The 26386-nt window shown below is 37.1% G+C and overlaps 1 protein-coding gene across 5 annotated transcripts in view; it reads left to right on the top strand.

Annotated features, from left to right (window-relative positions):
• The window catches only part of PARD3B (par-3 family cell polarity regulator beta), a 369189-nt gene that overhangs the window by 136772 nt on the left and 206031 nt on the right, over positions 1–26386 (top strand). For all 5 annotated transcript variants that reach the window (XM_085228738.1, XM_085228737.1, XM_085228736.1 and 2 more), the window contains exons 5-9: positions 8336–8427; positions 16078–16164; positions 19619–19744; positions 23643–23998; positions 25593–25732. In XM_085228738.1, the coding sequence (XP_085084864.1) occupies positions 8336–8427; positions 16078–16164; positions 19619–19744; positions 23643–23998; positions 25593–25732 (801 nt within the window). The remainder of the gene's footprint in view (positions 1–8335; positions 8428–16077; positions 16165–19618; positions 19745–23642; positions 23999–25592; positions 25733–26386) is intronic.

Here is a 26386-nt window from a genome sequence, read left to right as displayed (position 1 = left end):
TGTTTTTAGTATGGATGAGCTCAAATTAATAATCTTGATGAGACACAAATAATAACCCAGTTCAAGCATGCTGACCTGCTAATGCTTCTCTGTAGTTTCTAGTTGGCTTACAGTGCAGGCAGAGGTCTTATTCGGGTCTTCAAAAGACCACATAGATACAGTCAGACAAAGGATGTTTAAGTCTGTAAAACTGTCTGCATGATTTAGCTGTTACTTGGTTGTATTAACATAGTTTTAGTAAGGAAAAACCTTTACCTTGACCTTGACTCTTTCTACATGTACTGGTAAACTGATTCCTGTCTGATATCAGACAGACCTTGGCACATTCTTTTTGAAGAGAGTAGATGTTCATTTTCTAAAACATTGTAGGCCTCATAGAATTTTAATGTGTTTCAGGCATGAAAAGCCCTCTGGAAGCATTCAGTAGCATATATTTGAATGCCCACACAATCAAAAAGAAAACATCATGATAAATGGAAAGAGGGCTAATAAATACGTAGTCTGTTGTAAAGGTTCCAGTGGTTATATGAGTGGCTGCTTACCTCTGTCCGTTCAGTAGTTTCACTCCAATACTGATAGCTTCTGAATGTTGTGAATGCCTAACATATTACTTATTTCTAGCAGTTGATTTTTTTTTTTTTCTCTTGACAAAAATTTTTTACTTCAAGAATTGATTCTTTGCCAGTAATGGTGCTAAATCCAAATGTTTATCAATATATTATCAATGCCTAAAAGCTGCTTTATGCTAGCTTGGAAAATACATTGCTCACACCTCACCCTGGAAATTCTTAAAATGTTGGGCTTAAGTCCATACTTTTATATGCAGGAAAACTGCTTCTGAAGACTTTAACTGCGGTGGTTCTCATTTTTCTTTTCCTCTGGGCCTTCCACAAGTAGTATTTGTGGGCAATCTGCACCTCTTCCTTCCCTTCAGCCATGCAAAGCAACTGCCAACAAAGGTGAGAACTCTGCTGCTGTTACAGCAAGTGAACATCTTAGTGATGTTTTTCATCTGAGGATATTTGAAAGCTTTCATAACCAAAATAATGTGTGACAGTTGTGATCTACAGGCTTGAAACTAACCTTGCTGCTCTTAAAAAGAGAACTTATTGTTCATTGAGGACTTTGAGCATTGTAGTTTCAGGAGGCTTGTTGACTGCATTTTTAATGGTTAAGGCTGGAAACAAATGGTGGCTGTGGAGGTTAGAGAGGACATTTTAGAGGTTGATTTTGGCAAGGCATATTTTACATTGTGAAATTGAGCAGTTCCAGAAGAGCTGATTGGGAGTTAAGAGCAGTTGTTCTCTCGCTTTGGTTCATGCTGAGTCCTGCGCTCCCTGGGAGCTGTGTGAGATATCAAGAATGTTTTGCTGAGATACAAGGCAGTGACTTCAAAGTACTCATTGAATTTGGACCGGAGATCTACCAGGAGGGTAGAGGACCTTGCTTCCTGTGCTTAGCATTAAGAGGTTCTCTTCCTTCAGTTTCTAGGTGTGAGGGAGACCTGCTTACTATTCCCAATTTGCCCTCACACTGTTTTGACAGTAGTGTTGAATGTCGCTCTGAGGCATAAGCAATCATTTTGAAATGTCCACGTGTTTTTATGATGTTCTTGTTCCACTTTTCATGACAATACCAAGTATATCTCTTGAGCTGTGTGTATGGTACAGTTGTTCCTGATGTGCTCCAGTCTGAGATCACACAAAGTAGGGGAACCTGCCGCTTCAGCCAATTGGAGTTAGCTCTGAAGAACACTGGTAAGTGTGCAATCCACCACTACAACTCAGCCATGAGGATAAGCCTCAGCTGACAGTTGGTAGCAAACAATTCAGGGAAATTTTAATCCACTCCTGACTGATTCCCAAGAGCATGTCTATTTATGCCCTTGGCTTAAAAAATCTTTTTAAGTGCCAAGATCAGCTCACTACAACACTGAAGGCATCCACTGGTAGTTGAGAGGGGAAAATGTCACTGTTATGGCTCCTCAAACTGTCATGTAATTGCTGAAAGCCAAACTGCATTACAGCTTGTCTTTGCATTGTGCTAATTAAGCATGAATACACTTGCATATCGTGTTAAAAATATCTGAAGATGTACAGCTATTCTTATTTTGAAAAATACCTTTCAACAGTTGAGTAGAATACTTTTCGGTTGACAACACTGAAAGAAGTTGTATGATTCTTATTTTCGTATTTGTTGCCTGCCTAAAAATCATCTTTAGCAAATGATTAATTGCATTTGTAAATACAGCACAATTGCATCAATTATCCATTTCAAATGAATTTCGTTCTGAATAGTCAAGATGATGTGGCTTAATCAGTAAATGCAAAGGAAGTATTGCAAGCTGTTTAAAAATACTTTCCATGTTCTGTGGAGGCAGAGTGCTTTTTCCTTTAACTTTAGTGGCTTTTTATCAGTCAGTTTTGTATTGGTTTCTGTGTTTTGATAGATCAGTGATGGTTGCGGTGTGGGGATGTTAGCTGGTTGGAAACTTTTTAATATAGATAAGTAGGTTGTGGTAAGAAATGCACTCATTTAAGTATGACAGCTTGCATGCCTGTTGATCAGAATTTTTTTCTGGGACAAGCTCTGTCATGTCCTTTAAAAACACACTGAGGAGCTAACTTAGTTTTCTGTCACTGGTTGGTTTTAAAATGACCTGTTAGTTATTTCATTATGCTCAGAAGCAAAAAAAAAAAAAAAAAAAAAAAAAAAAAAAAAAAAAAAAAAAAAAAAAATATGTTAAAATTAATCTGGAAATTCTTGAGGCGTATTTTACTAACTTATTGAAATACTGAACCATCCTGCTTACAGCTACATTTCAGGAAGCTTTTTGATTGCTGTGTAAAGCTGTGTGGGCAGGTAATTAGTTCGGTAATGAAAAGTTAGCTAAGCAGATGAAATGCAGTTATTGACACCAACTTTGTTTTCTTCTCTAGTACCTGGGTGACCTTGGTTTCTGTGTGCCCTGCTGTAAGCTGGTATTTTACAGTTTGCGATGTTCATCCTGCAGAGAGCCTTTGATTGAAATGATTTTCTCCAGTTAGAAATCTTTTATTTCGTAAAGATGTCGTAAGAACAGATCTGTGTTAATTTGAGAAAGCCTGGTGCAGGCACGGCGAGGCGTGGGGATGCCTGACTGACACCTCGGTGCTGCCAGAGCTTGGAGCAGCCGTGTCGCATTGCCCAACATCAAACCCAGGTGTAGGACCCGGGTTCACTTAAGGTTATAACCAGTGCTTGATTGTGTCCTGATGGAACGAAGAAGAGCATTTATGCACACTGCTTGAGCTAGATGGTTTTGGGGATCATCTCTGGGATGTAATGTCAGATGTCACGTTTGTTGCTGTAACTAAAGGTTATACCTTGAAATTGTAGCACCTCATAGTAAGTTTGGGAATATTTATAAAAATGCTGATTTTTTTTTTAAGCTAAAAATAGTGCAAAGGCTTTGTATAAAAAAAAAAAAAACAACAAAAAAACCTCATTCTGGCTGTCAGAAATGTTCACGTGATCTTGAAAGTGCTGCTAAAAATGTTCAGTTTTTAAATGCAGTAATGTATGTTGTGGGAGCAATGTATGAGACATTTCCTGCATGTGTAAGCAAGCATCCCTGTCATCCCCCAGTTTCCTTGCAGCCGGCGGTTTGTGGGGCTGACCTCCTGCTGGCTCTCCTGGAGGGAGGTGAAGGCTGTGAGCCCTGACCCATCAGGTCTGCCTGCCCTCCCTTTGTGTTGGGGGTGGGCAGCCATCAGCTGGCCTCAGTCCTACAGCAGCCTCACTTCTAACTTGGCTATTAAAATAAAGTTTCACATAAAAATGTTTTCCTTAGGGATATGCCACGCTTTGAGTGGTGACCATGTACAATTCTTATTAATAGATCTTATTTATTTCCTTCAAGCATACGGTTAGTGTTTGATGACTGCTTTATGCTGCGAGAATACTCCTCACTCAGGATGTTCTCTGGTTGTTTACACAGAGTTACTCTTTCTCTGAACTTCCCACCTACTTTTGAGGTTTGTCTCATGCTGGTTATTGTTTAATAAGAAAAGAAATTGAAAAGGATGTTTTCTTTGTTTTTGTTTTTTTGCTACATACCTTTTTTAAAAGTGATGTATCTGCAATTTTGTTACTACCTCCAAAACTGCTGCTTGTCCTGAGAATAGCTGTGGGAGTCTATCAGGGAGAATCAAGATGATTAATGGCCCTTCTATGCTTGCTGGCTGTTTCCAGAGCTCGACTGCATTGGGCTGGGCATTGTGGTGTACCCTTGGTTGCATATGCAAAATATTGCTGTAAGAGAACTGAAAGGTAATGGAAAACTGCACTGTAACCAGAGTGGAGCTGGGAAACTGCTGCTGTGCTGAGATTTTAAAATGTGGAAATGCACAGTTTCTCAGTAGCAGCAATAGCCAGAAAGTAAAGCAGTGGCTGGGCACAGTGTGGACTGGTGGCTCTCAGCTCATTTTGTCCATCCCTTCCTATAAAAGCTATACTTCTCTGTCCAAAAGTGCCTCTCACTTTCTTGAAGCTGATAGGTTCCAACAGCTTCAGTAGTTTTTATATAAATAGCACTTTTTCAAAGATGAAAGAAATAAAATAAACAGGGGAGCACCTTGTATACAATCTAACCTCAGACAGACAACTGATTCCAGCATATTTGCTGTTCATGCTGACTGTTAAATTGGGAGTACTGTGCATGTCCACAGGGTAGAAGTTACTGGTATGTATGGTTGCTCTTACTGCTACACATACATGTTTATCTAATTCAAGAACTGCCATGTAACGAATATGAGAATTTTCCAAGCTCTATAGTTGTTGGCAGAGTATTATCTTATACGATACTGCTCTTCTGGTTCAGTTCTAATTTGAAAAACATGCTTTTTGCTGCATTAAGACAAATAGCTTAATTAAAATTATACCTATGTAAATAAATTTTTTTAAAAATCAATTCCACTGTTATTAGATGCATTTGCATTATTGCCTATTTTTTTAGCTGCAGCACTTTGCATTTATTCTTATTTCCTAACTGAAATCGGCAATCCTGTTATATTACACAGGTAGCTGAATTTGAATGAAGTTTTAGGAGTCAGTGTCATTAGTTCTGCAACTTCTGAAAAACTGAAAACCAGAATTTGTTAAACAATAAAGTTGGAGAATTTATGGGTATTGGATCATCGTCTTCTAACAGTGCCTTTACTTGCACATCATTGCCTTGCTATCTTTCAGCCAGTTGGGCAGGAGACGATGTGTTTAAATTTACTGTGACTCTAATGAAATGCTGAAGTATGAAAGGAATTTGTCCATTTGTAGTGATGACTATGTGACTGGAGCTCTAATGTCGCTCTTGGAGAGCTCTGTAATGAATCACTATTATGATTCATGTTTCGTCGATCATTTAAGACTTCAAATTTATTTGGCTATGTTTACTGATTTTAGCATGCCATGATTTGTAATATGTGAGCACTTACTTCAAATCAAAGCAGGAGGCCGTGACACTGAACACTCTCCATGGTATTTCTGAAGTCTATAAACACTCTGGGGTCCAGCTTAGCAGTGGATAAATTCTCTTGTAGGAGTGTTTACCCTTGAATGAATTTTTAAAAAGCTGTAGTTGAAGCTATGGACTCCAAACTTTGAATTCCTTGCTGAAGTTTTACCTTGGAGGTGTGGGGCTATCAGGCACCTCACAAAGCTGGACCATTTATTCTAATACGGGAATGAACATGGCCCTGAAACATTCCTGACGTTTTTACATCTGTCCTTGAAGATCTCTACTGGAGGACTGATACCCCTAATATTTGTACCGAGCTTTTTTCAGCTTCCTGACATCTTTTGCTTCTTCTACCTTTAGCAGAAAAGAGAGCAGTTGCCACCTTTGTGTGAGAACCGTTTGCTTATCAGCAGTGTCACAGCCAATGTTGTTCTGTTTGACTAAACAAATCTAATTCCAAGAATGGCATTAGACTTGTTGATCAAAAAATGGTCCCTTGTGGCTTAAAAACTGTGAATCAGTCAACAGAAACATGAGATGAGATCATGTTCTGCTATCTGTATTTGTCACTACTGTGAAATCTCAGTTACCCAAGGCAGAGGGGAAGGACAAGTATGGATGTAACCTTACTACAGCAAAAAAAATAACAGTAACCCCAAAGCCAAAAGACAGAAAAGTAATGTAGCATACACAGACTTGAACAGACTGCAAGCGAAGCTTTAAATAGCAAAACTGTTTGGAGCCATGAGCAGCAAGTTCTTGGTTATGCATTGAGCAGTGCTGTGTTGCAGCCAACATCTGGAAGAAAAAAGGGGCAGGTTAATTCACCACCCAAAAATCTACTCATGGTTTGGCTATTTTCAGCCTTCCAAAATGAAGACCCTTTTGCAGTGCCAGTGTTTTCTCTGGTTAGCTAAAAAACGTTAGCTTTGGGAGCTCTCTGGTTAATGAGAGTTGTCTCCTTTTGACATCTGTTGCTACCAAGGCTCTGTCTTTTTTCGAAATAAAGTCAGCACGTGAAAGATGTGTCAGATTTCTGTTGCTAACTTGCTGTTTGAGGCTGAGTTCCTGATGTATGGGGTTAGTGTAGAATATGCTTCATACAACAAAAATTGCTCATTGACACGTGGTTCCACTGTGAAGAGGGATTGGAAGAGATAGCATAGACTCAGTACATGTTTCTTCATATAGTTTTTTCATTAGTGACAGACGTTGCTTTCAGTGAGCTGTATTGGCTTTGCAGTGGAAGGCAAATCTGTTGGCTTGTGCTCTGATTAACATGCAGAAAGAACTGCTGCCAGTTCCTAATAGGTTCGAAAACTCAGTGGTGTGTGATCAAAGGGGAGGGGGGGAATTGGGTGGAACCAGCTTGATCGTTGTGGTTCTTTTCTAAAACACAAAGCAGTCTCCTCACTCCTACAGCTCTCTTGCTACTTATTAAGCTGAAAATAAGTTCCTCAAATCTTGGGGGGATTGAGAATGGCAAACCAGGAAAACCATCTTTATGGGTAGAGCCATTTTTTTGAGAAAAAATGGAAGCTTTAATATACATTGTAAAACTTTTGTTGAAAATTAAATTATCTATCTAGTCGATTTTGTTCTTTGGAATTAATTTATAACGTTGCTACTCTATGCCTTGAGACAACCTGATTTGGCAAGTACATACAGTGAAAACCTGTACTGCTGCAGCAACAAAAAAAATGATGATTAACTTTTGGCTTTATCTAGTTAAGATCAAGCTTTGAATTGAATTCCCTTAGTGTGTTGACAGCTGAAGATTTATGTCTTCCAGCTATATTCCTGTTGCAGAGTTGGCAGAAGTGACCTCTCCAAAAAAGGTCTTTGTTACAGATTTTGCTCTGTTTACATTATTGCAATGAAGGCTGCAATGAAATACAGTACATTAATGCTAATATATCACCTGCTGACAGTGGTCTTATCTCATTTGTACCTCTTTCCCTTTCCCAACTTGGAAAAAATGCAAACATAAAGAATTTGAGGATCAGGAAAAGAAAGTTAATAGTTTTAAAGAGTGCTAACATTAACGTTAGGTCCCTGTATGCAGTGTATTTTTGTGTCTGGCCAAATAATTTTTTCTTCTGTGAAGCTAATGTAAAAATGTCTTTACCATAGTAATGCTACAGAGGAACAGAAAGAACAGTTTGAGGCTTAGGGTATCTATCATGAACAAGGAGGTGGCTCAGAGTTGAGAAGAATTCAGAATGGACTGGCAGTGAGGAAGCAATTTTAGGAGCTGTTCAACCTTTGTGGAACTTGTGATGTCTTTTACTCTTCAGCTTGAATTATTCCCTGTACTGTAGACCTTTGGGTTCTCCACAGCTCTTTCAATCTGTCCTCCCCTCTCTGCTCTGACTATGGCATCGTAAAGCAAGAAATATGGAGCAGCTTTTTGAAGAAGGGTGCCCAAGCATACCATGGCCTGCCCTGTTTAAGTCTAGGTGACTAGTTTGTTCCATCACTTTGTCTCTTGAGAGATTCTGAAGACAGAAGAAGGTAGAAAAGCTACTGATTATACCGGACCTTGACAGAAGATCTTATTCCTCTATCTTCCCGCAAATAGTGGGATAGGCCTTCTATTGTATTTAAACCAACATGTCAGTGAAAGTTTGGTGGGATGCTGGAGTAAGCAGTGGGACTGTTTCTTTGAGTTTTGTTTGTATACTCCATAAATAATGGGGCTTTCAGTCCTCACCCTCAGTGAGGTGAATAAATAGTGGCTTGCTTTCTCTTTCAAGTGTTTCAAAAACATAAACACTGCCAGTCTTTTATGTGCATATGCATGTGTTTAGTTTCAAAATGTGCTTTGAAATCTCTCAACAGGGTGCTTCCCAGGTATCGTTTGAGGATGGGGAAATGAACCTTGCAGGATCTGCAGAACTGTTGTCATCGCAGAGGGACCATCTTCCTGTAAGGTAGGAACATCATCTGCAGTGCTTACTTCAGCATGCTTTATATGCAAGACAAAACTGACTTCTCATTCTAACCACACCTGCATTGTACTCATTTAAGAGAAGGCTTTGGGGAGACCTTGCAGCTTTCCAGTGCTTGAAGGGAGCTTATAAGCAGGAAGAGGGAGTGACTTTTTTACACGGTCTGATAGTGATAGGACAAGGGGGTATGGCTTTAAACTAAAAGAGGGAAATGTAGGTTAGGTGTTAGAGAAAATGTTTTTTACTCAAAGGGTGGTGAGGCACTGGAACAGATTGCCAGAGGTGCTGTTGATGCCCCATCCTTGAAGGTGTTTCAAGCTGTACCAAAATATAACTTGCTGTGCATCCTATGTTCCTGAGAGGAGAACATTCAGATTTCTCAAAACACTGCTTTGCCTGCTGACATGAAGGGTGATAGTAAGATTTTTTTCAGCCTAAATCTTGCTAAATATATTCAAGTATTTGTAAGGTATTCAAATTTGTAGAAACAGTGAGCTTAGGAACATTTCAGAGAACATTATTTTGTCAAAAAAGTATATATATGCACTTGTCATTTCTGTAAAATTTACTGGTATTTCAAATGTTAAACAATATAAATGTTAAAGCAGTGATTTTGTTTCTGTACAGCTTCTTCTGTAGAGAAGTGAAGAGTTATTTTTTAAAGCTGTTTTTTCAGAAGTTATTTTTTTAGTAGCAAATGTTTTATAAAGAGAAAATAACGAAGCACTCACTAGAGGCTATCTGTCCGTCTTACAGGTATCTTAACTGGACTGAATTTAACTAATTATCTGTTTTAGAAACTCTTATAATAAAATAATAAATTTTTACTTCCACAAAAATATATCTAATAACATATCTTTAATATCTGATTTGGTTCTTTTTACATTATTCTTTCTGGAAAAAAGAATTATGATTCTAATTTGCAGAGATGTCTGACTTGTTATGTTTTGAAAGTTTTAGGACCATGAGGGGTTACCAAGTCATGATACGATAAACCTTTATTTAAATAAGTCGTGTTATGTTTAATGATGTTAATGAAACTAATATTTCAGCCTGAGGGCTGCTCTATGCTATGGAAGAGAAGAAAACCAATATTGTTCCCACTGCTTTCACCAGAAAGTATTCCTTCCTGTCATGGAGTTTGATCATTATGACCTTAGCATTTAAATAAAACAGCAGCTGGTCACCAAAGAAAATTATCTGAGACTTCTCGTCAGAGCAACGGTCTGTCTGAGGTCAGCATCCCTTCTCTAACTATGGCTAATAATAGGTATTTCAGAGGGAAGGAAAATAAAGAGCCTCACAATTAATATTTTATGATTGTGATACCCAGTCAGTTGAAGTGAAAGGCTTCAGACCCGGATTGTTTTGTAATTCTCACTCAGGTAGGAAAAACTGTTCCATTTGAAGAAAGTTTAGTTAATTGCTTTAGGTAGGTAAAATTAGAAAGTTGCACACACGATAAATGAAATGAGTGACAGTGTGGAGGACTTCTAGTTCCTCTGTGTAGAAGCTAATAGGAAGAAAGTTACTTTGCCTGAATTCTCTATAAAATATTTCACTATGGAAGTACTGGGAACTCTTTCAGGACTATATCCTCCAGGAGTCTGAACAATTTAATTCCTGAGAGCTGAATTTCACTGAAGGAGAGGCTTGAAACATCATGTCATTAGCAATTTTTAGTGGAATGTATAAAGACAGAAGTAACGACAGTCCTCTTTTAATTTCTGATATGGTGGTTATTTTGTATTTGCTAATAAAAATGATGTCAGAATAAGAGTAGCTAAGCTAATACGATCAGTTTATAAAATATACTATTTTTTCCTTGTTTCCCATCATGTTCTGAATGAGAACTGAAAAATATTTGAAGTAACAGTAGGGTCTCGGTAGTCTACAGACATCACACAGAAATGTGCTGCAGCCTGTAACATTCAGTCCTGTAGCACACTGTACATAGAAATACTGTTTCTGAATACTTGCTTTTCTTAATAAAAATGACTGTGTTAAGGAAAAGGAAACATGAATCTGCTTGGAAGTGAATGTTTACTTTAATAGCAGTGGATTAGCTGAAACTCTGAGAGTAATGTGTGCATTGATAATTCATTATGTGTTTTCATTAAGTTCTATTTTACTGTCTTGCTGCTTTTCAGCAGAGGTCAGAGTTAGTTCCTTGGTTTAAGTTCCGTAGGTACATAATTAAAGTGTAACGGCAGTATTTGTTCCTTCTCTATTTTTTCCTTTTTTTAAACCACTTTCTGTGTCTTGCAGTAGTCTAACAACACAGAAGTGCAACAACTTAAAAAGGAAAAAAAAAAAAAAAAAAAAGAGAGAAAAACCTGGTGCCTGCAGGCTGTCTGGTTTGTCTCTAAATTTCCAGACAGCTGATCTTGTGAGAATTAACACATTTTGGGTACAAAATGATGATTGGTTGCCACTTCAAACCTGAAACTGGAAGATTACATTACTTCATAGTAAATATTTTAACTTCTTGCTAATTTATTTCTGTGTACAATGGAGCAACTGAAAGGTGCTCCTCTTAGAGGCAAGTGAGCAACTCCCTGGGCTGTGCTGAACTCTGCACATTCAGTGGCTTTCTCCTCTCCTTGCAGAGTGCTCTCTATCACCTCTTGGATATTGCTCAGATTTTCATCTATCCTTGAGTGATTTCACACTAGCATCTCCAGCTCCAGTTTCTTTACTGATTCCAAGTAATTTTCATCAGAACTTCTCACATCTGGTTTATGAGGGGGAAGGAAAGATGAAAAAGGAGTAGGAAGTTGGAGGAGAATGTGCATTCAGATGGCTTAGTTGGGCTGGCTTCTCTGAAAGGATGGGTGCAGATCATTACCATCAGCAACTGTCTGTTAATGTATAAAAGTGCGTGGATAGAATCATCACCCTCTTTATCAGGCTAAATCTGTGTGATTTGTCTTTAAAATTACATCTACTAACTTGCTATCACCCACAGACTATGCTCCCTGCCACATGTGAGTGGCCCCTTTTCCTGGGTGCTCTCCTCCCCTGGAATGGCAGAACCCAGTGGGGCCGTAGATACACGTGGAGGATGAGCAGGAAAAAGCAGCTCAGTAACTGCATCCCTGAGCTCTCTGCATCTGAATGACACTTCTCTTGCCTCCTACTTGGCTCTGGTCAATAAAAATGCCACAAAGCATGTTAGGAATATCAGCTATGCCTCCCCTCTTTGCAGGGGACACACTGACATCCTGTACTAAGAATTATAATTATTTTAATACAGCAGCTTGCTAACTGTAACTTTTCTTAAAAGCATATGAGGAACTCAGTGCTATATTCAGAGCTTGTTGCTTTGTCATCATGAGCCTGAGTTAACTACTTTAGTGCAGATGTTGAATAGGATTAAAATGGCAGAAGAGTATGTCATTGGAATAATAACTACTTATTACTTATACATGATAAGTTTTGCCCTGTGTTGAAATAACCTTTTACCAAAGTGCTCCCTTCTGTGTGCTGCAAAGCAGTTAATCTATTGTAGGTCGTATCTACTGCTTTCTCCAAGGGAAATCCTAGCAAGATCCTCCCAGCATTGGTAATTTAGGAAAGTCAAAGCAAACAAAATCTTGGTTCAGATTTTTTACCTATGGAGTGAGGTCCCTTCTAAGCACCTGCACTTTTGGTGGATGAGATTCATTCTTCACTATTATTGGATAGTTTGTAAAGGAGCCTTCACCTTACAAAGTTTTCCCTGTAGTGTATGACAAGTTGATATCACCTGGTGCAGTGTTCAGGAGAGAGCTGTAATACTTGACAGCAAGGTCACTATCAATGTGAAGATCAGACTAATTGGCCACTGAATATGCAGCACTCCATTTACATTTTGCTTTCCATGTTCAAAATGGACTGTTGTGCATGCTCCCTGCACCCACGCGCATGCACATACATCCTCTCTGTCTTCTCAGACTGTGCTCATCAGCATTTTTAATAACATGCATGGCAGGTCTTCGTGCCTAATGTGATAGTCTGTAAAGAATCTGGCGGAAATCAATAAACATCAAGCATTGGAGAGTTTACATAGTAAACAATGGTAGCTTCCTTGGGCTTAAAATCAATAGTACAGAGCTGGCTGTGGCCTTGGACTCAGCCAGAAGCAGTGCTGTGCAGGGGCGGTCTCCTTGCTGAGACCAGAGGTGGGGTCAGAGCACCAGCATGCATTTGCAGAAGCTGCAGTATTTTCTGGAGCAGAATCTCTGCTCCCTGGGAATATACAGAAGATGCCACACTGTGTGCTTCACTAACCTGTGAGCTGGTGCTGCTGGCCTCATGCTGAGCCAGCGATTGGGCTCCAGGACTCTGACTTCTGTTAGGTCAGAGCTGCATTTTCATTTCTGTAGAATGAATATGGGCTGGAGAGGGGAGATTTGAAATAGGAGTAGATCACAAGAACATTACTAGCTTTTGGAAGTTACCTTTTCCTTTTCAGAGATAGTTTGTTTTTTAAATGGTGTATATTGCAATAAAATCCATAAATTACCCCCAGGTATCAATATTGCAGCTGCTAACCAAAACAAAAAGCCATTCTGTGTTCTCACTTGCTTTCAGTTTTTTAACATAACTCTGTTGAACTCAGGGACCCATCACCTTAGGGTCCTTCATGCCTGTGGAGTTTAGGAATTGGTACCCTTAGGCTTAAAGCATTTTGCATTTCACTAATTCCTCCTTTTATTGTTCTATTCTCTTGCTAGTGTAGTTTAAACTGTAAGCCAGCATGGTCTATATGCTACTGGAATTAAGCTGTTCTCATGGGCAGATGAAACCATCTGGAGGATGGTCAGCAGGAAAGGAGGCAGTCTGATTTTTTCCAAGTCTTTAATCTTTGAAGTTCTTAACCAAGAAAGCTCAATCCAGCTATCCTGCTTTATTTATTTATTTATCTATCTATCTATTTATTTATTTATTTAACAGTCTGGTTTTGTAGACAGAATATAAAAACAGTATGTCCTCAAAGATCTATTCACGTTGTTGTAAAAGTTTTCAGGTGTAAATAGGAATTACACTTGGGAATGAAAAATGTTTTGGAGTCATAGATTTTTTTTTTGTTGTTGTTGTTGTTTTTTCCTTTAAAACATAAAACACCTCTTTTATATTTGCATGTAGTGTGCTCTTGTTCTGGATATTTAGCACCTTAGTGCATAACTTGTAGGATGTGTCACTGTTTTTAAAAGTCACACACAATCTACCTGCAGGCTACTTGTTTTCAAAAGGAAACCCATTCTTCATACTGAATAGATTTTGTTAGATTTAAAAATAAACTTGTATTTGTCTTTGGCTTTGAGCTGACTTTTAACTGTAAGTGCACTGATGTGAGATGACAGGTAACCTGTCTGTCATAATTGCCCTCAGAAAATTCCTGCTCTATTTTACCACTGCTTAGGAAGATGACTTCCCAGGAGTCCTTGAGCAACACAGGGTTATCTGGGGGCAACCATAATTTATTGAAAATCTTCCCAGTACAAATGGAAACCCATTCATTACTGTTGATTATTTTCTGGGTCCTCTGGGCCCAAAGGACTTGTTGCTTAATTCCTTTGGATGTTGTGATTCTGTACAAGTCCAAAAGATAATACAGGTAGCATTTTAATTGTATGTGTGTATTTGTCTGTTAAGAAAATTGGTAGAAGTAGCAGGTTAAACAGAAAGAATAGTTAACTTCTACATGTGTGGTTTTGGGAAGCATCCTGAGTGGAGTCTAGCTTTTCTGAACAGTTTCACTGAAAATAAAAATATTTCATGAAACCAAACCAAACCAAAGGACCTCATGGGAAAGTTTTGTCAGTATTTCCATGCTTATTTCATGAGGAGAAGGGAGTATGGGAAAGAAAAAATGAGCAAGTAGCAATACATGTTGGTAATGCCTGTGTTGTAGTAATGTGAAAGTCTCTTATTTTGGGATCAGTGGTGGATTGTTGTTCAGGATGTGTACATTTCAATTTTATGAAGTATTTGTACTTCCAGTTAGCATTCCTGGGAGAAAAAACTGCAGAAAACCCTAAAAACTGTATTAGTTTATTTTCTCATTCCGTATTTATCCAAGCAAGAAAAGAATTATGGTACCACGGGCAATTTGCTTGTGACTTGTCATCATACAACAGGAAAAAGGCTTTTAAAATAAAAATATTGTGTTATTAGAAAGCAGTGGCAGAATTTGAATAAGATCACTTGCAGTTATTGTCCTTCTTGAGAGATGTATCTTGTACCAGCTGCTTTTATATAGAATCTCACCTAGTGTGGCTAGGAGGTCTCTTTCAGAGTGGTAGGACACAGCACCCTTGTAATTGTGTGTTTCTGCCCATTCCTGCCTTGAATCCAAAGGCCATGGGTCAGTGGGGCCTGTAAGCTGATCCCTGCAGAAAGTGTCCCCCCCAGGAGGACACTGACGATGGGGTTGGGGGAAGGAAGGACTGGGTGATCTTTTTCCACAAGAATCGTGCGCTCTGTAGATCTGTCATGTTTGCAGAAATGTTGGAAGCCTTTCCCTCAGCAGCCTCTGCTTGCATTAGATTGACTTGAACTCAGCACAGTATGCAAAGTGGTCATTTGGTTCATGTTTACAGAACTGCAAATACTATAGAATTTGCATGCAGGCATAAACAGAGCTTTTATAGCTTGAAAGGGTGAGGGTATTCCTAATGTGAAGGAAAATACCCAGTAGCTCTCCCCTAATTCTGAATGTCGGTGGAGTTCAGTATGATTCAGGAGGATGGAGGTGTTTCAGAAAAAGTAGACTAACACAGAAGGTAGGAATTCCCTTACTGGAATGTAGGACTTGCCCCCTTCTGATCTTTTTTTTTTTTTTTTTTTTTTGGATGTTCTAGCCAATTCAAGTACCTTCCTTTTCAAATTATGATTACCCAGAATAGAACTAAGGTCACTGCAAGGCCAGCAGGATATAATACTCCATAGGAAAAGAAACAGTACCTAGCCATGAACAGCTAAAAAAAAAAATAATAATTATACTGTCAGAGATAACACAGAGGTTATTGATAATGGTGATTGAAGTAGGAAACTTCCTGAAAAAATGAGCTGAGTTGCAGTTCTGATTACAGTTTGGGGTTTTTTTTTTTGTATGTCAGCGACATTGTATGCAATGGAAGGCAGAAAGCAAAAATACTTATAATTTAATTAACCAGCTTATCTCTTTGATGTCTTCAAAGTGTGATTTTCCTGTTTTTAATGTGTCCACATGGAGAAATTGACTGAAGAGGCTCAAAAGAAACATAAGTTTAAAAAGTTGCTTTTCTATATATCATGTAGAATAACCTTTAGTTTTAAATAGAATGAAGATTATTCAGACTTCAAAGCTTACTCTTACATATTCTAATTAATTTATTAAGGATTCACTTAAGAAGGCATCTAGTAATGATGTCATTTCCTATCGGAGTACCAGCTCCTAAAGAAAAATTAAAGAAATTGTTAGCTATTTTGAATGTCATCAGATTTTCTCTGTACTAGTGAGTTCTGAGCTTAATGTTGTTTCTATACTTTCACCTATTTGATCAAATCATTTTGTTTAGAGCAGAATGTGTTTTTGAGATAGAAAATTCTATGAAAAAGTAAATGAGATGTGTTTCTTTGTGCTTTTTTTTTTTTTTTTTTTAGTGAAATGACCAAAACAGTGGAGATTTCTGGGGAAGGTGGACCCTTGGGAATACACGTAGTGCCCTTTTTTTCATCTTTGAGTGGAAGGTAAGATATTGTCTGCGTCGCTCAAGAAGTGTATTAATGAAAGAATTTCAGTTGCAATTCTCTTAAACTACGTACTGTATAACCACAAAGAAGAACAAATGGTTAAAAAAAATAAAATTGGTAATTGAGTGTCTATGAACCCAGTCTCCCACTACTGAAATGCTTACCAGTCTGTAACGTGTGAGGCAGTTCACTCACTAGTTCATATTTATCCTTTCAGTTGCATCTGGTTTTCCTCTCTGGGTGGTAAACTAGACTGTAGGAAAAAGAAATTCTAAGATGTCAGAGTTGGCTTTATTTTCTGTTTATTTATTTGCTTTTTATTTTATTTTAAGCTTTTTGATTCAACTGGAGTTCTCTGCATAGGCCCTTCCTTAATGACTTATCAGACAAGAAAATCAAGAAATAAATAAAATATCCTGTTTTTTTCCTAAACCACCTTTCAGATTTGGTTGTATAGCGTTTATAATGTGTACTATAACTGTGAACTTTTCTTTGTCACAATACAATTACTTTAATTATAAATGATTTAACATATTCTCTTGAGATCACAGAAGCCTATTATAGCAGCATGCTCATATTGATGTACTGTAGTTAAGACTGCGTCAGCATTTTTATTATAACTGTTTTCCAATCTATGTAACTGGAATGTTATAAATAAATAAATAAACCTAACTAATTCTGGGATGAAAGAGAGGCTTAGCCAGGGAGTTAATTTGACACTGGCAGTCCTGAACAAGAGATGGGAAATTGCCAGGGCCATAAATGATACCGTTTTATAGTAATGTGATGCCTGTAACACAAACCCAATTATTACTAAAGTAAGAATTTTCTAATCCTTAAATGTTTCTTTAGTTGTCAACTTTCATGTAGGACAGTGAATGTGAGAGATTAAATTGCCTTGAAGAAGTTTGTGCCTGTAAATACTTTCTCAGCAGCATCCCAGGTTGTTAGCGAGATCAAATTCATTCAAAATATTTATTTTCCAAAGGGGAAAGTAAATGACCACCTGCTGCTGGAAAAATGTTGTCACTGTTGCAAGAACAAAGTTGCTGTGCCATGGGGAGTGAAGGAGGTCTGAGCTGCATGCTTTGAGGCTGCCTGCTTGTCTTGAGCAAGGCACTGGTATTCATAACCCACCATGAAGTGCAGACAGTAGTTCTTTGGTTTAGACATACCTTGAATGTTGTGTTATAGACATTGTATGCAAGATTCTTAGATAGAAAATGTAATAAAATTACATGCTGTTAAAATCAGTAATTATTGCAAATGTACTATAGTGAACTATACTGAAGTCCTGGTGCTTTGAGTGCATCTTTTAAAGACCTCCATGATGAAAAAGTGGAGTTATTTTGTCTACATTTTGTGCATGTTATTGTCTTTATTTACAGACATTTTTGAGGATCTCTGAGAGGGTTTTTGTTCTTTTTTTTAGATAGATAACCTACTTGTTTAGACAGTTGTCTTGAAATTGTAATGACCCTTGGCAGAACCATACTGATAACTTTGTAAGAGTGCTGGGTTACTTGAATCGCTTACCCCTTTTATTTAATCAGGCATGAGACTAGTGTATAAATTTTAACTCATGAAAGATGAGAAAGAACAGAGGAGCATCTTTTATTTCTGTTAATGACAAGGTGCAATTTATGGGGCCATGTCAACCATGACTAACTTGGTCTGGTATTTCAGTTGTAAACAGTTAACTACTAATAAGGTAATGCTGACTTTAGACCTAGTATACTGCAGAGCAGATTTTTTCTATGTGTAGTTAAAACATCTTATTAATTTATGAACCCTTATATAGGAATTAGAAAACCACTGGAATAATTTTTCTCCTTTCTTCTGCACTTAGATATCGTTAAAAAAGAAAATTAAAATTTAATAGTGCATTAAAACAATACTAAAATTGAGACTGTATGAAATAGGTAATGGAGTAATGAATTTAAGCTGCCTTATCATACGTAACTCAAGCCACTCATTCAGATTCCATAGTGCATACAAAAGGTTTCAGACAAGTGGAAAAACCTATAGTGTTACACAGATGCAGCATCTAGGCATGATAGGATTAGTGAAGATCATAGCAATCAATTTAATTTGTAATGTCTGCTTCTTTCCCTGCTTCTTTTGGTACCTATCTTAACATTTGCATTAAGTTATTTGTTGGCATTTAGTTTTTTGATTGCAGCTGATTGTATGTTTGTCATCGTTAGGGCTGTGGCCCTTCCCCACCATTTGCCCTTTGAATCCTTTGTTGAAGAACGTAACACAGGCTACAAGAGAACCTTGATATGTTGGGTGTTTCTTTTCTGTGAGATGTTTCAAAACATTCTGTTCAGTTGGAATCAAGTTTACATCTAGAGTATGTTTCTTTAGACATAAATATCAATTTTAAAGTCTTTCTAGGTCTAACATCAGATGCGCAATGAATATTATATCATTTAAAAAAGCTTGCTGTGAATCTTTTGAATTAAATTGAACATGAGACAGTTATGAATCTGAGAAAAAATACAAGACTTCTGTTTTGTGATGTGAGTGCTGGCAATATTGACAATTGCACATCAATATTGTATGGAGTATAACCAATAGAAAATGGCCTCTACGGACCATCTGTCTGTGCTGATATGGTTTGGCAATTTAGTGGTTAAAACTGGATGATAAAAGATCTTGGTGAACATGCAGCTGTTGGGTTACTGGGACATCATACTGGTATCATTTGATATATCTACACTGAGCTGTGTTTGCAATACAGAGATGCTCCAGTAAATCAAGAATAGTTCACTCCTGCCAGAAGTTAGCCCCGCTGCAGTCTTGCTCCCACTGTGTTTCTTCACTTAACACATCTGTGGTATTTTTTAGTTTTCAATTTGTGAGGAACATAGTAAACAAAAAACAAGCAAACCAACTTAGGTTTTGATCTGCAAGATACATAAATGGTTTTGCTGTCATGTATCAAAATAGCAGGCTTTGGGAACTGAAAATTTTTGGAGACTTTCCAAACATAGAAACTTTTTTTTTTGTTTTATCCTACTGCCAGTTTATTTTGCTGAAGTCTAGTTAGAAGAATACATTTTAAACTGTTTGTGCTTTTCTTTGGAGCAATTTAATCTTGGTGACAGACCTGTGTTGCGTAAAGTACAAATAACTTTTTATCTAGATGTAGAGATCACAGGGTTTTCTTCCATATATCCAAGTATGACTTACAGGATTTAATGCTGTTTGAAGTTCTAGCATGTAGGATCGCATTAACGTCCAACAATTTTTATTGGTGTGTCTTACAGTCCTCTCTGAATTGAAGCAAGAATGGAAAATCTTTTCTTTAGGTTACGCAGTTCATTATGGTCTTCTCTATCTCAAGTCATATCTCAAGTGAAGATTAATATGTGTATTTGATTGCTATAAAATACTATCAACAGAATAAGGATAGTTTTTTTTTTTTTTTTTCCCCCCCATTTAGGATGCTGGGACTTTTTATCCGTGGTATTGAAGAAAATAGTAGATCTAGGCGCAATGGGCTTTTCCATGAAAATGAATGCATTGTGAAGATCAACAACGTGGACCTCATAGATAAAACATTTGCACAGTGAGTGCTGTTTTACTGGTATTTTTAGCTAAGGGGGACTTTATACGATGCTGAGTTTATTGAAATGGTTCGTGCAAATTGATATTTATTTTGGATATAATGACTATAAAATTGTTGTTTGGCAGAAACTTTGTGATTTTCTTTCTGAAACCTCAAAAAAGGTAGAAATTGAGGACAAGAATTTTCATGTAGCCTTAATGAATCTTTTCTGCTTACTTAATTTAAATGACTTCAAGGGTTGTTGTTTTTCTTTATAGTTATCTTCACTTTCTAATTCTTCTATTGTTGTTGTGTATTTTCTTTATAATTTGTTCCTCAAAGAACTTCAGAATGAATCAACTTTGCAGAATATTTTTCAATGTTCTTTTGCAAAGGTGATGAGATTTTTCTGATGCTGTACCTTTTTCAGCATTTAGGTTTTTAGAAATGCTAGTACTGTCAAACTGGTTGAGGTTTATAGTTAAGTCTCACTTTTATGACTTTTATTGAAAATCTGTTGACGTTTACTATTCATCTCAAATTACTTTACGTAACAAGTTGCTTTGATTGGCTATGAATTAGTGACGTTGTTGCAAGAAAGGCTAGCCTATCAAATTTCAGATATTTGCTGTTGTAATTAAATAGTAATTTGTTTTTATCTTCTAATCCATATGTTTAGACAGCTGAGTGTTTGTTTATGATACAACAAAAACCTGTGGAGATCTCAAAGGAGTTGAGGTTAACTTTCTGAACAATAAGCTGAACATTCGAGGTATCTAGACTAAAATCAAACACATAATTTTGTTTTTAAGGATAAGTATTTGCAAAATAGGCTTTGATAAAACTAGCATAGTTGGTAGTAGGTTTTTTTTTTTTTTTGCTTTTTTCCTTCTAACAGGTTTTCCAGATAAATGCTTTCTGAATGACCAGTGGTTAAAACATCCTGATGTAGTACTGTACATGCTATTCTCTTACAGCCAAGGTGGAGAATTTCTGCATAAATTACGATGATTCTCAAAATTTAAATGTGAAAATGATTCCTTCATCTGTGCAGTTTTGTAATGAAGATGTATACTTCTCAAATGAGACTGCCTGAACAAAATCTCCCTTTTTCAAAATTGCATATTTGCTTACATACTTGTCTCCTTTGTATTCTCTTCAAAATTAAACTAGCTTTCCAAAGACTTTCAAAGTATAAAAGATGTATGCAGGTCTGAGGACTGTGTTTTTCCGTAAGATTACTCTATTTTGGAACACTTGGAAATGCTGCAGCAAAATTTCCAATTTTCTGTCAGGTTTCCCTTCAAAATGAGAAATGCAGGACACTCTCTTTCTCCAAGTTTGTGAAAGACTGTGGGAGTTGGAAGGGTTATTTACATGAACAGAGAAACCAGTTGTCTTAGACAATCTTTGTCATCAGGAGAGCAAAGTGACTAAAAGTCCAATCAGTCGCCCTCCTGAGGAGCCATATGTTATAATGAAAAGTAGTGTGGTCAGCAGTGATCTTGGATCAGAGAAAAAAAAATGTGGGTATTGAGAACTGCATCTGCAGTATGTTCATTTGAGGGCTGGGGAGAAGACTTTGGACAAGCTCCAACCTCTAGGTCCCATGGCCTATTGTACTCCTTCCAGAACGGCCTTCTACATCCTTTCTGTTCTTTGACTGCTGAGAATGACTAGAGAAGAAGAGCCTTTCTAGGCTGAAATTAATCCCATGAATATGCCTTTTGATTTTCATATGGCATGACATAATTCTACTAACCTGACAGAAGTCCAAGTTGCAGCCATTCCAGTGAGTATGAAGTAGTATTGTCCTGATGACTACTGACCTAGAAAGGCTCATCAGATTCTTCTTTGAGAGGAAAATGTTTGCTACTTTCAATCTGTCAGTTTTTCATAATCTTTGTAAAAGCTCTTTTAACCTTCAATGGAGTTTGTTACGTACTGTCTCCTTCCATTTTCAGCAGTGGCTTTATAGTATTACTGCTGATGATTGCTTCTTCTACAGCCATAATAGCAACAACCTACTTTCTGTATTCCCATGTTTATAATATTTTTGTGTATTAGAACTACTGGTCTGCTTTTTCATTTGCTGTTAATCTATTCAATTGCATTCTGTTGTGTTGCAGAGTTTCTAGCACCTCTTCTAATTGACTCCCTTATTTCTTTAAAGTGTGTGTTTGGGGTCTCCAGAAATGTAAATTTATCCATCCATTATTCTTTCTCTTTGAAGTGCAGCTTGTTATTTTGCCCCTGAAGACTGTGTTTAGGCTTTCCCAAAGGATGGCTTGTGTTATTTCCACTATTTTTTGCTTGTAGGACATCTTACATTTTCTCTTTCATATATTTAAAATATTCATCCACTGAAACTGAATTATTAAATTGCTTTCCAACAATGTGGCCAAGCAGATACTTGCAAGGATGAAGATGAGGACCAACAGAAACCCAGTTAAAGACTTCACATCCTTGTGATGTGAGCATGCACTTATTTTTAAGATTAGGCTAAGGTTTGTTCTTGGAAACCTGTAATCCCTGCAGACACACTGGGGTAGTGCAGTTACAGTTTTATTGAAATCTAACCCTCAAGAGTGAATCTGATAGAATACCTTCCCACAACACTCTTCCTGCTACCTTTCTTCTCCATGCTTTATGTTTCTCTTCTGGTATTGTCTCCTGTCAGTGAATACAGTTATTCTGACAACTTCTGCATGTACATTCAGTGTAGTCAAGGCTTTTCTATCTATTTTCTCTATTTTCTCTATTTTCTATCTATTGATTGTTTTCTTGGAGATTTCACTATGACTTCTATGTCTTCCTGTTGCCAAAAACAAAATCCCCTCAAAACAGCTTTTTTCTTTCCCAGAACATGCTTCAGCTACTATTTATATTTGCATTTGAGTTGTCTTCTGCAGTGTGGAAGGACTTTCAGTTCGCTTCAATAAACTCTTAGAAAATGGGAAAGGAAAACATAGAAATAAGTCTCCGTTGTTCCTTCAGAATCCAAGTTCATAGAATATCTTAGGTGACGGAGTCTATGGGTTTTCAAAATCCAGGGAAGACTGTATGAGCAGTTGTTTTGGCCAAGCTGTGTCTTAATTGCCTTGCAATGAATGAGTAGTCCAAACATTATATTGTTACCATACATCAGGTCAAGAGGAGCAGTTTTATGAAATACTCTAACACAGTTTCCGGTCCTATACTTCTGCACACCTATAAAGCCATTGATTAAGTCCAAGTATCCACATTTACAAGAAGTTACTGCTTGAAAAGTGTGAGTGGCATCTACTTACTCATTTACGTAGAAATGCACAAACGATTACCCCTTGAGCAGTCATCATGTTTCTTCAGATATTTGTGTGTCACATGCCACCATTTTTCTTATTGCACCATTTATAGTCACCATGTTTCTTCTGAACATGTCCATGCTTTCCATACTCCTTTTTTTTTTTTTTTAATTGCTATTGAGTTAGCAGATGATGGAGGAAGTTGAGGGGCAGTTATGCTCTAGTAGAATAACTGGAGTCTTGAGCTTCATTAGGGTAGATGTATTCACCAGTGCAAAGTGACCTTTGGGGCTGTGGGCCATCAAGCATATAGCAAACTTTTGATGAGTTTCTGCCATCAGAACTTCACTACCTGATGTTCTGCATGAAGAATTGTATAACTTTATACTCTGATGTGTTTTTAGCACCATAGGGATCCTATGTGGTGTGATATGCCTACTTGAAATTTAAGGAAATGTTATGGTATGCAAGTCTTATTTCATGCTTACTTTTTAGAAAAGACATCGTGCAGATGTGAAACTAATGTTATTTGCTCACATTTAAGATACGTTTTTGTCTTTTTCTCTGTAAACAACTTCAAACATTGCCTATATTTTCTGGTTTGCTATGTGAATTTTCGTGTCTTTCTTTTAAAGGGCTCAGGACATCTTCCGCCAGGCAATGAAATTTCAAAGTGTCATTTTGGAAGTCCTTCCTCCTTATAATCGAGAACAATACGAGAAGTCTGCTATTGCTCCTCTTTGTTTTCTGCATAACGATGAAGAAGTTCCAAAAACAAAGATTCCACCTCCTGTTCATCCGAAGCCTACTCTTAAAACAATTAATCTTTCTGGAGCAGGCAGCTTGGATGCTGGTGTTCAGGCAACACTACAAGCTAAGAGCCCCAACCTCCCACGTCTGGGTAGAAAACCATCTTCACCCTCATTGTCTCCCCTTATGGGCTTTGGCAATAAAAAAAATGCAAAGAAAATAAAGATAGACCTGAAAAAAGGTAAATCTTTGGAGATTTTTTTTTTTTTTCTGTAGCATTCAGCTTTTAACTGAACTAGTGACGTTGAATGTACAAGCAAGTTATTTTTGGTTTAAAAGTTCCAAAACTTCCAAAAGGTAGAAGAATGTTAGCAGTAATGTTCTCAATGGTCAGCTTTCCTATAAGTTTTAGAAGCATTATCTCAACTCACTGGTCTTAACCCATCTCAGGTTATGTGGAAGGTGTTTGATTAACATCATGTGACATGAAAAAGTAGTTCAGCCTTTTCCCAATACAGGCGTTTGAACATTCTGCTACCGATATTCATTACTTTTTATTCATATCTGCTAATAGACCAGTACTTAGGATATTTGTAAAATACATTTACAAAATACTCTGCTCTGTTTTATGTTGATCGTAAATTTAGTCTTTCTCCTTTTTATTTTCTGCAAACTGTATCTTTTTATCTGTATTTTTCTTGCTATCAGTATCCCGGTTTTTGTGTGCATGTTCTTAATTGCTACTCCATGCAGATGTCTGTCTTTGCATGGAACAGCAGGTTTATGCAATCCAGTAAAGTGTGCTTAAGCAGATCCCAATTAGCATTTACATTTTCTGTTTAATTTCTGTCTCTGATTTGTCTGGGAGTTAAATTTGATGCTAGAAGTGACCTTTTTAAAAACTGTAACTTTATTCTTTTAACACATAATGAATGTAATCAAGCTGTCATTTCTTAATTTTTGCTATTTTTTTTAACTTAAATAACTCATGTTTCCTTCTGAACTTTTTAGCTTTATGTTTATGAAACCTACTTCAGAATTTTTACCGTTTCAGATGCAATGTTTTTGATTTTGGAATTATAATATGTATTTTTAGAAATGATAGGAATGTGATACTGACATATCTGAAAGCTAGTCTACATAGGTAGCAAATGCTCTCACTGAAAGAAAGATCTTTATGGACCTCGCTATTCTTGGGTGATTTCAGTGACCTTTACTCAATAATTCTTAATATAGATTTTGCAACATAATTATTTATTGAAACAGTTATCTATTAACACTTGAGGTTGTTTATTTCCAAGTACAAAGTGCCTTCACTAGAGGCAGCTTTAAAACACTTGTCTTTTCTTAACAGCATACAGTCAGCAGCTTTCACATGCAAATCATGTGACATTTTCTGTTTTTTCACTAACTTTCAGTAAAGCCCTGCTAAATTACATTTATGCTTATAAGTAAGAAATTCTGATTGCTCTGAATTATTGGAATGACTATTGACATTAATGTGCAAGGTGATGATAAAACCACTTACAGAAAAGGTGTGCTCTTTAAAATGAGAGTTCTGGTTTGTCTTGTGTTATTGTGGGTTATCCAAAAGCATTTCCGTCTGTAGTTGTTGCCAGAGGATTTTAAGCATGTATGTTCTGATATTAATACAATTCTACTCCAGACTGCAGAAAATAGGTTCATGTTTACAGCTTTTTGTTTACTTTTGCTTTTTTAAGAGCAAAGTCAAATGAGCGCTTGTGATACGTTACTGACATTGATTACTTATTTTCATGATCATCATTTGGTTGTTATAACTTATGCTGGGAATAAGTCTTTGTCTGACCTCCTAGGTCCTGAAGGACTTGGTTTCACTGTGGTTACCAGGGACTCTTCAGTGCACGGTCCTGGTCCTATTTTTGTGAAGAATATTTTACCAAAAGGTGCAGCAGTAAAAGATGGGCGTTTGCAGTCAGGCGACAGGATCCTGGAGGTTAGGATAAATGTTCATTTTACTTGCGTTGATGAATCTTGATCTCTGGTTTTCTATGGTTCTGAGATTCTATGAATTCTATGATTCTCTGGTTTTAACAGACATGCTGTATTTCCTGTACATTTTACTGGTGTACGGGATTGAAATTCTTGACCTTGATAAAATGTATCTAGGCTTTTGTCCTATTTGTCAGTAAGTTTTTTACACTACAATTTAGAAAAAGCTGATGTGTACAGGGGTCCCTGGAACAGTAGAATAAGGGAAATCTAACTCACAGGTTCTTCAAGCAGGTAAATACATCAGTTTAGAAAAAAAGCATGTACTGCCTCTTCAGACATGTCTAAAATCTGATTAATATTGTGGTGGTTAAGTGCTCATTTTAAAGCAATTTTGCTCAAATTGGACTTTTTAAAATTTTCAGATAGATTGTGACTTACAATTTCATTATCTAATGGGTTATTTCTACTTAGTAACCTCAAAAAGCTCTTAAGGTAAACAGTTTTAATAATACTTAGGTCTTGTTTTTGTACTTTTCATCTTCAAAGTGCTTTAGAAACTAATTAAGCCTCACAAACCCCCTGCAAGGTGGGTAAGTACTACAGACCTGCTTTAACAGATGGTAAAAATGAGAAAAAAAGGTTAAGTAACTTCTGC

Source organism: Meleagris gallopavo, chromosome 7 (genome assembly GCF_905368555.1).
Source record: "Meleagris gallopavo chromosome 7, MGAL_WU_HG_1.1, whole genome shotgun sequence".
Classification (NCBI taxonomy): Eukaryota; Metazoa; Chordata; class Aves; order Galliformes; family Phasianidae; genus Meleagris; species Meleagris gallopavo.
The sequence above is the reverse complement of the archived record's forward strand: the minus strand, read 5'-3'. Positions and strand labels throughout refer to the sequence as shown.